Source organism: Talpa occidentalis, unplaced genomic scaffold, assembly GCF_014898055.3.
Source record: "Talpa occidentalis isolate TD23 unplaced genomic scaffold, MPIMG_talOcc4v2.1 talOcc4.12, whole genome shotgun sequence".
NCBI classification, from domain to species: Eukaryota; Metazoa; Chordata; class Mammalia; order Eulipotyphla; family Talpidae; genus Talpa; species Talpa occidentalis.
This window is the reverse complement of record NW_023601212.1, coordinates 79,474,645-79,485,467: the sequence shown is the minus strand read 5'-3', so window position 1 is coordinate 79,485,467 and position 10,823 is coordinate 79,474,645. Positions and strand designations below refer to the sequence as shown.

At 57.3% G+C, this 10,823-nt stretch overlaps 1 protein-coding gene across 1 annotated transcript; it reads right to left on the bottom strand.

The window, feature by feature from the left end:
- Window positions 1–3,111: 3,111 nt before the first annotated feature.
- Window positions 3,112–7,290, bottom strand: LOC119242326 (uroplakin-3b-like protein 1). The gene is made up of 6 exons (XM_037508050.1): window positions 7,209–7,290; window positions 5,442–5,594; window positions 5,036–5,255; window positions 4,475–4,551; window positions 4,105–4,213; window positions 3,112–3,220 (listed from the first exon to the last, which is right to left on the bottom strand). The coding sequence occupies exons 1-6, from the start codon at window positions 7,288–7,290 to the stop codon at window positions 3,112–3,114; spliced, it is 750 nt and encodes a 249-aa protein (XP_037363947.1).
- Window positions 7,291–10,823: the final 3,533 nt, after the last annotated feature.

Genomic DNA, 10,823 nt, shown 5'->3' with positions numbered 1-10,823 from the left:
GAGCCTGTGCCAAGGGAGCAGGTGCAAACACACACTTGTGGGAGGGGGAAGGCAGAACTGCCCGCTTTCCCGCAGTGGTCCCCTCAGGCCACCCAGGCTCCTGCTGCAGGGGACACTGGGCATTTGGAGGAGGGGGCAGGACATGGAGGTAGGAGTGGAGGCTGCAAAGGGCCTTGGGGTAAGGGCCAGTGGGCTGGGCCTGGGGCGACACTTCAGTACCTGCTGCATTTTGGGGGAGAAGGCTGTGAACGGTCCCATCCCTCATTCCCCCTTCATTCTTCTGCTTCAGTTTTGTCTCTTTCTCCTGTTGAGCCCAAAACTGGAACAGAAGCCAGCTCTCTGATTTTATCTTGTGTTTATTGGGAATAGGTCATGCCCATCTCTGGACCAGCTCAGACGACATCCCCCCAGGAAATGAGCTAAGTTCCCAGGGCTTGTCAAAGTTAAAAATAGAGATAAGAGCCAAGCGAGATTTAGGCAGAAAAACATAAGAGAAGGAAACACACAGAGAGACGGACAGAAATATAGAGAGGGCAGAAGGCGATGCGCAGGTCCCCACCCCCATCCATGTGCTAATTTCCAGGCTGATGGCAGGTGCCTCGAGGCCCACGGCATGTCACTCCTTCACTCCATGGCTCAGGGTCATTATCAGAGTCTGTTCTCCCGGGTCTGTGTGCTGAGAGCTGGAGTGTGGAGCGGGCTGGTGCAGCCACCTGCTGTGGTCAGGGTCACACCACCAGCCCCTGCTCTGGGCCCAGCACTGTCCCAAGGCAGTGGCTTCAGTCTCTGTGGTCAGGTCGTGCCTGCCCCAGGAGGTGGTGCAAGTTCCCCGGGAGGCCTGGGGGCAGGAGGGAGGGTTGGGGTTTTCTCCAGCACTAGCCACAGGACCAGAGAGCCAGGAGGAGGCCTGGGGCTGGGGCAGCTCTAGGTTTCGCTGTGGGTGTGGTGTGGTGACCTGCGAGACTTTTGGGGTATCCAATGGGAGGCATCCAGGGCCCCTGTCTTCTAAGAATTAGGGGTCAGCTCCTGTAGAGCCCCCTGCGCATGCCCCTCTACTAGTGAGCGACTCTAGTGAATGCTGCAATCTGAGGAGGGTGTTGTGGGTAAGTTGGACAGAGGTGGGCGTACCGAGCACCCATAATTGTGACTGGTGTCTGAGCTGGGGCAGTCTTGAGGGTCTGAGTGCTTCTCCTGTGAGGTCTTCCCTAACTCCAAGTAGCTAGTTTCAGAACCCAGTTAAATTGTAGGACAGCCCACTGGTGTCTGGAGATGGCGATATGGTGGGCCTGAGAGCATGTGGTGGCAGAAGTGCGGGTGCCGTGGGTGCGTGGCAGCCCCTAGTGCCACCTTGTCCATTCTTGAATCTTCTGTCCATTCTGTCCATTCTTGAATCTTCCCTTTCCTGCTTGGGGCCCAGAGGGCTGGTACAGGCCCTGCAGCCTCCAGAACCCCCTGGAATCCTGTTTATGAGCCGGGACCCCTGCTCTCTTGCTTCTGGAAGGGTGTGGCCAGTGGAGGCGCCAGCAGGCGGTGAGAAGCTGGGGGAGAGCTCCCTCCAGGGGCTGTGCCCCCCCCCCCCCCCCGCTGGAAAGCCCCTCCTCTTGCTGGACAGCCTTCCCTTGGCTCCAGGTCACAGCTCAGGAAACGCCACTCCCTTCTCCTTCAGCCTTCAGTACAGAAGCACTTATATAGCCCCATCAGTACCCAGGGGCCCCCATCTCTTGTTTATTGCCCTAACACTGCCCACACCTTAGCAAACGCTCGCAATTGCTCTACTAGATAGCCTGCCATCTGTTTCCTGGCCGGCCCCGCCCGCACAGGGTATCCATCAGTTTGTGGTGTGCAGGATCAGGGGTCACCCAGTTCAAACTCTGCTTTCACAGAAGGGGAAACTGAGGTCCAGAGAGGCTAAGCCATCTCTCCAGGGTCACTTGGCCCCAAGGTTGGGCTCCTGTCTGCTCTGAAAAGGCTCCCGAGAGGCCACAGCTTACATGGGCAGAGGCTGGGAGCCTGTTTGCCCACTAACTCACTGCACCTCCCGGCTGTCTCCTCCATGGTTATGGGAGCATTTCCACCGTCGCTGGAGCCAGATGTGCCTGCATCTGCTAACAAACCATTTAGGGCCATTTGTACCTGGGAACCCAGCCATGGGGCACTCCCAGCCTCCCTGCCCCTCCTCACCCCACCCTCTGCTGACCCAACCTGCCCACAAAACCACTCCCCAGGGCCTCCCTGTGGCGCAAGGGGTTAAGTCTCAGCACTGTGAAGCTATCCAAAGCCTCTGCAGCACAAGTTCGATCCTCAACCAAGTAGCTGACCCACATGGCACGGCAGACCTCTCCTGCCTCGCCCGCTGCTCCCCTCAGCAGTGCGTTTCAATAAATCTGCCTGTTCTGCCCCCGACTCTATCTCTGGTGAATCCTGTTACCATCCCAACACCTCTGGCCTGTACCCCAGTTCTTGCATGCATAAATAAATAAATCTTAAAAAAAAAACAAACAAGACAAACAGTCCCCAATTGATTCCAAACCTTTGCAGAAGCTGTCACTCCCTGCTCCCCCTTCCCTGTCCACCTGGCGGGGCGCTGCTCTTTCTCAGAGGCTACACCTGCCAGGAAGCCTCCGTCTGAGTCTCCCTTCTCTCATTCCTGGCGAGACATGCGGGGCGGGGTGGGAGAAGGGGAGGGGAGGGGGCCATGTTCACTACCTTGATTTTGCCTCCCCATGGCCCAGTGGGTCAGCAGCATCCTCCTCACTAACAGACAGGGACAGCGAGGCTCACCCTGCCCCAGAGGGCTCAGCCGGCCTAGGACCCTGCACCTCACCTGGTCCTATATCCTCCTGAAATTCCCAGAGGAGCCAGGATGGGGTGCAGGAAGGCCAGCCAGGTGTGCAGTGACACCTGGGATAGTGACACCAGACATTCAGGGGATATTGGTGACATTTATTCCTGACAATGACAGGCCCAAGCTTTGGGCTAAGGACACCCACCCTCCCCCCTCGTTTAGAACAACTTCTCCCAGGGCTCCAGAAGCTGCCAGGTATCCCCACCCAGTCTCTGCAGCCCTGACCAGGGAGGAGGCTGAGGGGCAAATGTGGGTCCCGAAGCCCCTCAGGAGCTCCCCACAGCTGGAGGGATGCACATATGGTGGTTGTTATATCTTCTCAAACATACCGCATCCCCTGGGCCAGAGATGGGAGCACTCCTGCGGGCGGTAAAGCTTGGGTAGGGGATGGGGAGAAGAACGAGGGGGAAAGATCAACCAGGGCCGATCCCTCAGCTATTACTGGGAGCTTGCAGCGTCGGGGAAACTGAGGTTCTACCAGCCAGGCTAGATTAACCAAAGGATTATCCCTCTAACCTATTCCTAAAGCTCACAAATTCAGCTCCTCCGCCCCACCCTTTGTCATTGCCCGGCCTCCGTATTCTCCTCCACTCACCACATCCCCGCAAGTCTTTTCCCCTCTTCAGGACGCACACTTGGCTCCTGCTGACTTCTGAGGTCCTTTCCTTAGCCGGGATTCAACCCTGGCCTTGCCTGCCTGTTGGCAACCCTCCTGCCCCAGCACCTGCCCACCTTCTTCCTTTCCTCTCCTCCCAAAGTCCTGCCCCGGGGCCAGGCTTCCCTCTGCCCCTAGGAAGCCTGTGGACCCCCGCTCCATCAGGCCCCGGCTGAGTTCTGAATGAAGTCTGGAGGCAAAGGTCAGCCCTGGGCTAGAAGCGTTTCACCACAGCCTCAGGCCTCCCACCTGGCTGCCACGGCTCACCCACTCACACTTCTAGCCGCTGCCACCAGAGGGCGAGAGGGGCCACTGAAAGTGAGGACCCAGTGGACAGGCAGCTGACTGAGGGACCAGGGCGAGAGGGGCTGATGCACACACACCCCCATCTTAGCTCAGTACATAGAGGCTCTGAAATCATGGAGACCCCTTGTCTGACCTTCAGGGAGAACCATTTCAGCTGGACTAGCAAGGGTTGCTGGGCTGGGGACAGGCACAGGCCTGCCGTAGGAGAAGGCCTGAGGGAAGGGCAGGGGATGAAGGGGTCCAGGCTAGAGATGGCACCCTTCCGGGGATACCAGCAGCCTCCGTGCTGTCCACTTACCCGGTGTAGATGAGGACAGCAAGGAGGACAGCGAGCAGGATGGACAAGATGACAATGATGAGCACAGTGCCAGGGCTCTGGGGCCCTGGGGCAGCCTGGAGTGCCTCCGCTGAGGGGTGTAAGGGGACCCCAGAGAGAGGCAGGGCAGGCAGGGAAGAGAGAGATCTGACTGAGAAGGAAGACCTGGAACATCCTCCATCCAATGCCCATCTCCCTCCTGGCCCTGCCCAGGACTGGCAGGATGGTAAGGATGCTGACTCACGGGGAGGGGCTGGCCCATTCTCCTCAGCCCACTCCAGTCCTAGGGAGCCCCCTGGGCCTCCCGGCCCCCAGCCCTCGTGTTTGACCTGCTCATATGGCCCACGCATACCTTGCTGTAGGTGGGTCTCACTGGACCACTCTGTCTCAGCCACAGGCCCCCTGTCACTCATCACCAGGAACTTGACTCTAAATAAGAGACCCAGCACTGCGGTGGGGCCCCCTGCTCCTGAACCCTCAGACCCTGGTGCCTGTCCCCTTGACTCCCAGGGCCTGGGGGTAAGAGGGAGGGACATCTGGGCTTAAATCACAGCCTTGGAGCTCATGAGAAGGGGCTCCAATCCTGCTTTGTGGCCTTGGGTGCATCCTTCACCCACTCTGGGCCTCACTCGGGAAATGTGTGCGGGTGCATTAGAGCCCCCCACATTAGCAAATCTTCCTTAGTGCGGAAAGATGGAGCTGGAGATAGTCCTGTCCTGGGCAACACCCTGCCTGGATGGGGAGATGCAGTCTGGGGGTCCAAATGGCCATGGGGGTCGGGTCCAAGTGGGGGGCCCTGCCCCTCCTCCTGTTGTCAAACTAGAAGGGAGACCCAGGCTGGGAGTCGCTCCAGGATCAGGTTTGGACACAGGCAGGGGCACCCCCACCCAGCCGGGCCTGGAGTGTTACTCACCGGTAGGGCCCTGGACTGGGCAGTGGGTGGTTGCAGCCCCTTGTCTCTGGGGAGCAGTGGGTATCGTTACCAACTCGGAGCACCTGGAGCTGGTTGCTGGCGGGGTCCCCTGGGTAGAGTGCCCTGTTGGCCCTCAGTGTGAGGTAGTAGCCCCTCCGGGCGAGGTCAGCCTGGGCTGGGATGTCCTCCTCTCTCTGAGGAGGGGTGAAGTTCTGGGTGGCTGAGGGTGGCACTGCCAGTCAGAAGGTGGGGCTGCATGGTAGGTCCCAGCCCCATCCCACCAAGCCAGCCAGCCCTCTGACACATCCTGGCAGCACCTACACCCCCGTCATCTGCCACTAGCAGACCCATTTGCCCATTTCACAGCGGGGAAGCCAAGGCCCAAGGCCTGCCCGGCAGCACCCACCCTTGCTGTCGGCCACCACCAGCCAGATGGGGTCAAAGTCTGAGATGCTGAGGTGCCTGAACTGGCCCCGTGGCTGCTCCAGCGTGAAGGTGGACTGGGTGAGTTTCCCTGCCAGGCTGGTTCTTGAGAGCTGGGGTACATAGCTGATTCGCTCTGGGATGGGGTAGGAGCAGAGAGAAGAGGCTCAATAGGACCACCAAGCCCCCCTGGGAGCCCAGTCTGAGGGGGGAGACACAGGCCTTTCCCTCTCTTTATGATCATCTTTTGCTGATCTCGGAGGGTGCCCATTAGCCTCCCCACACCCCACCCTTCAGACTAGTCCTCTTGCGGACACCCTGTGACCTGAGCAGCTATCCTGCCCTCCAGACCACACACCATGGCTTCCCTTCCTCCTCAGATTCAGCCAGGATCTCACCGTTCCTCCCATGAGCCTCCTCTGTGAGCTCCCTCAACTCTGTAAACCTGGGCTCTCCAATGACCAGTTCTCTTCTAGCCCTCCCTGGCTTCTGAGACCCACTGGAGAAAACCACTGTGTGTGCACCACGTACCCTCTGTGGCTTGTCTTGGAAGGCCTGTCTGTGGGAGGAATTAGAGCTCTTTCTAGTAGTTCAATCAGGTTTGGCTGGGAGGGCGCCCTATAGGCTGTGTGCCGGGGCATGGTGGGTGGCCTGCGTCCAGCCCCACCCCTTCCTGGAGATCCTACTAAGGGTGGGCATTGTGGGGGGCGGGGGAGCAGCCTTGACCTGCTCCAGTGGATCCCTGCCTGATGGTTGGACCTGGGGAAGGGGACAGAGGAGGCACATGAGGCCCCTTCCCCAGCGACCAGCACAGTTCTTCTGGGAAGTGGTCTTAGGCCTTGTTGGGGTGAGACTTGGAGCCCCAACTAACCCAAGCCCCAGTTCACCCGCACGGTCCATATTGGTGTTGAAGAGAGGAATGACTGACTTGGGGAGTGGGGAGTTGACACAGGAAAGCCCCCGCTAACACCCCAGGCCTGGATGTGGGCCATCAGCAAGGGGCTGGTCCAGGCTCAGAGCCCCTCCCCCCTACCCAGTGCTCCCCTACTTTCCACTCTGCACCTTCCCCTTCTGGAACTTAACTCCTGTCAGCTCCTCAGCCTTACCTGGGAAGGGCAGGACCAGGTGGAGGACAAAAGTCAGAGCCCCCATGCTGGGGGTTTCAGGACAGACAACGTAACCAGCCTTGCTCCTCAGGGAGCTCAGACCCCCTAACACTTTCTGGGCTCCTCTTTCCAGCTCAATACTAGTGAGCAGGAGAAAGAGGAGGTGGGCTTTTATTCAAGTCTCCAGAACCTTCAGTTTGGTTCAGATTAATTTCCATTTTATTCAGCCTAAGTCCAGCTGTCATTGTAAGCACTCTCCTTCCGCTGAGGCGCCGGCCACACTGCCCTCAGTAAGGGTACAGTGAGCAGCAGAGATGGAGGTGGGGACTGCGTCTCTAAGCCCCTCTTGTTAAGACCCCAACTATTGAACAGTGCCTGCAACCCCCCAGAGACAGTCCTTTTAGGGTAAGTTTTGTCCTTGTAGACTTTAAATCTTTATTCAGGATCAGGAAGGAGGGTAGAGCCTCGGGATACAAGGGGTGACTATCCCAAAGAGAGGAAGGGAACATTGCCAGTACAGGTATCGGTTTTTGCCCTCTTCTGCTGGGCTTTCTCCCCTAACCCACCCGGACCCAGTCCCTGGACGCTCGGGACTGGCCTGCAGCCTGAGGTAGCTCCCCTCCCCAGCCCCCATCCTCACTCACCCAGGCCCTTCCCGGGCTGGAGACAGGTTAGCAGCACCAACAGGGGCACCAGTAGCTGAGACTGTCCCCCACTGTGCCCCATGGCCAGGACAGGTGCCTGATATCTGTCCATCTGAGGGTTTGTCTGCAGTGTCCGAAGCCCCAGAGGCTTTGCTGTCTGAGCCGGCCTGGGGGAGGCTATTTCTGGAACCTCCTGCCACACCTCCCAGGTGCCCCCTCCTTCCAGCCAACTGGTTGGACAGGTTTGGGGCAGAATCTGAAGGCCCCTTGGATTTGGCATGGCCAGGGTGGGTCTGAAGATAACAATCAGTTGCTGCTTCTAAGGCAAGGCACCCCACCCGCACTCCAGGAGGCCCTGGCCAGGAAGGGGCCAGGAAGGACACAACAGTCCCCGAGGGGGAGGCAACCCCAGTGACAGCTTGCCACACCCAGTGGAATCTCCTTCTAAACAATCCCCAAGCTCTCAGCGAGGCTTCCCATGGCGCCTCTCACCCAAGGAGGGATTTACCCTCATTTTCTAGAGGAACGTAGAGAGGAGGGGTGGGGGGCCTGTCCAAGACGACCCAGCTAGCCAGGGCAGAGCCCAGCATTAGCTCACACCCAGCGTAAGCATGGGAACATCTCTACCCCCACGCTCAAGCCTTGCAGCCCCCTCCCCGGCCTGGCCTGGGAGCTGGACTCCCTGACCGTGTCCTCTCGCCCTCTCTCCTTCCTCCATCTCTGGCCACCGCCAGGGCACCGCAAGGTCTCCTGGAGACAGTTCCCAGATGGGGCCCAGGGCAGGTGGGCAGAGACAATGCCCCCATGAAGAAGCAGCAGCCCCTCATGGGCTTCCCTGGCCCAAGCAACAGCTCACCTCAGCCCAGCCACCCTCCTGAACTCAAATCATGCCAGGCATCGTGGCTCCTGAAAACCCAATAGATAGTCATCCCCAGTGGCCCCATTCCTGGCCGAGCTCTCGAGTCTTGTCAGACAAACCCTGGAAAGCCTTTCCCTCCCCAACTTTAAAAACTAAAAGTGGTCATGCCTATAGAAAAGCTGAACGTACATAGCACAATCAATGTCCAGATAGGGAACCTCCACTCAGGTTCAGTAATTGTTAACATTTTGTTATATTTGCTCTTGATTGTCTCTCTTCCAAATATCCAAGTATATATACTATGGATATTTACTGTTTCTCTGTGTGTGTGAGTGTATCTTTTTTTTTTTTTTAAGAGATTTATTTATTTATTTATACAAGAACCAGGGTACAGGCCAGATGTGCAGGAGGGTGAGAGGATTCACCAGAGACAGAGTGGGGAGCAGAACAGGCAGACTGACTGAAATGCACTGCTGAGGGGAGCAGCGGGCACGACAGGAGAGGTCTGCCACACCTTGTGGGACTCTCATTGGCCGGCCCGGCGCTGCAGAGGCTGCAGACAGCTCCGCAGCGCTACACTCAACCGCCTGCGCCACCAGGGGAGGCCCATCTTTCTTTTCTTTTTAAGAAAAAGTCTGAAAATGGAGGCACTTGTGCAAATACTCAAGTACGTTTCAGCCTTTCCCGGGAATGCGGTTTTAACTGGTCAGGATGGAGTGTTGTTCTGCAGCAAGGAAGTCCCTTTTTCCAGTCCCCAAAAGAGAGGAGGGCGGCTGCCATGGACCCTTTGGGCGCCCTCCTCCCCCATAGGGAAGCTGCCCTCTTTCTGTCTATAAAAACCTTTAGTTTTGACAGCATTTTGGAGTTCTCGTCTACCTGCAGGGGCATGCCGCCCGACTCGAGAATCTTTCATAAAGCCAATTAGGTCTTTAACCTGGCTGGGTTTTGTTATTTAATAATATCTATATGTACATACAATTGCATCTATTGTATACACATTGTATCACACGGATTTTATATAATATGGGCTTATATATGTTCATAGAATAAATGTTAATATAAATTTACTTTCTACCTTTTAAAAGGCAGTTGAGGGCCTCCCCTGGTGGCGCAGTGGTTGAGAACTGGGCTGCGAAGCTGCCTGCAGCCTCTGCAGCGCTGGTTCAATCCCTGGCCGCCGGGGGAGGATCCCACATGGTGTGCAGACCTCTCCTGCCACCCGCTGCTCCCCTCAGCAGTGTACTTTGGTCCTTCTGCCTGCTCTGCTCCCCGCTCTGGCTCTGGTGAATCCTCTCACCCTCCCGCGCTCTGACTGTACCCAGTGATTGTATAAATAAATATCTTTTAAAAAAAAAAAAAAGGCAGTTGAAAGCAGAGGTCACTGTACAGGAGCCTCCACTGCCCTCGGCCTGTCAGAGCCCAGCTGCTCAGCTCCACAGTCCTCCCAGCACACCTGTCTCACTTGGGGCCTGGACAGGTGTCCTCAGTCTGCGGCACATTCCTTACCGCTCAGCACAAAGCCCAGTTTTGGCTTTCTGGCTCCGCCCCCATTCTCTATGCCACTCTTGTACCTGCTCCAGGCCTCCTCGCTGGTCACTTTGCTCTGTGTCCCAGTGTAGGGTAAGGTAAAAATATCAGGCTTTTCTGCCCTCCACCATTAGGATAGATGAGGGAACCCTGTGGTGCTGAACGCATGCCTGATGGCGGGCACCTGAGGTAGGTACACCTGGGCTGAGAGACTGAGTTTATAAGGGCACCATCACGGGGACGCCAGCAGAAAGCCAAGAACGAACGGAAGCCTAGAGAAGGAGAAGCAGAGAGAACGCCAGAGAGAGCCCAGATAGAGTGTGTGGACATAGGTAGAGGGGATTCATCTGGGCTAAGACTGGGCCTTTGAGGATGGCTTCACAGGGTCGCCAGCAGAAGCTGAGAGAAGAAAAACAGAAGCAGAGAAGCTGAGGGAGAGAGAACCACAAGAAAGCGCTGGAGAGCCCAGATAGAGTGAAGACTTTCTGGGGGCTGGGAGCCCTGCCAGCCTCCTGACCCCCTGGCACCCCTACTGCTATGTACCCGGTAAATCCCAACAAAAGCCTGAAAAGCCACTGAGGGCTCCAGGATCCTCCTTTACCCGGTCTGCTGGATCAGAAAACCTGCCCTGTGTCATTCCTGCCTCTACAGTCTCCAATCCTTAGTGAAGGAAGAGGGACTGGAGGTCGAGTTCATCCCCAGTGGTTGCTAATTCACCCAAACATGCTTGCATCAGGCCTTGTAGTGGGGCAACCAGAGGCAGGGCAGGCAGGGGCCCGGGGTGCGGGTCCAGAAGGTTGGTGTAGGAACAGGAAAGGACACTGAGCAGGTTTTCTAAGATCCAGCAGGCCGGGTAAAGGAGGAGTCAGAGTCCTCAGTGGCTTTTGCAGGTCTTTTATTTAGATTTACCAGGCATATGGCAGGCAGGGGTGCTGGGGGGCCGGGAGGCTGGCAGACCTCCCAGCCCCCAGCAAGTCTTCACTCTATCTGGCCTCTCCGGTCTTCTCTGCTTCTTTCTCAGCTTCTCTTTTGGCTTCTACTGGCATCCCCGTGACGCCGCCCTTAAAAGCCCAGCCTCAGCCCAGGTGAATCCCATCTACCTATGCCCACACCCTACTCCAGGTGCCCGCCATCAGGCATGCATTCAGGACCGCAGGGTTCCGTCATCTATCCTGATGGCGGGAGGGCAGAAAAGCCTGACATTTTTCCTTACCCTACAGTTGACTAGC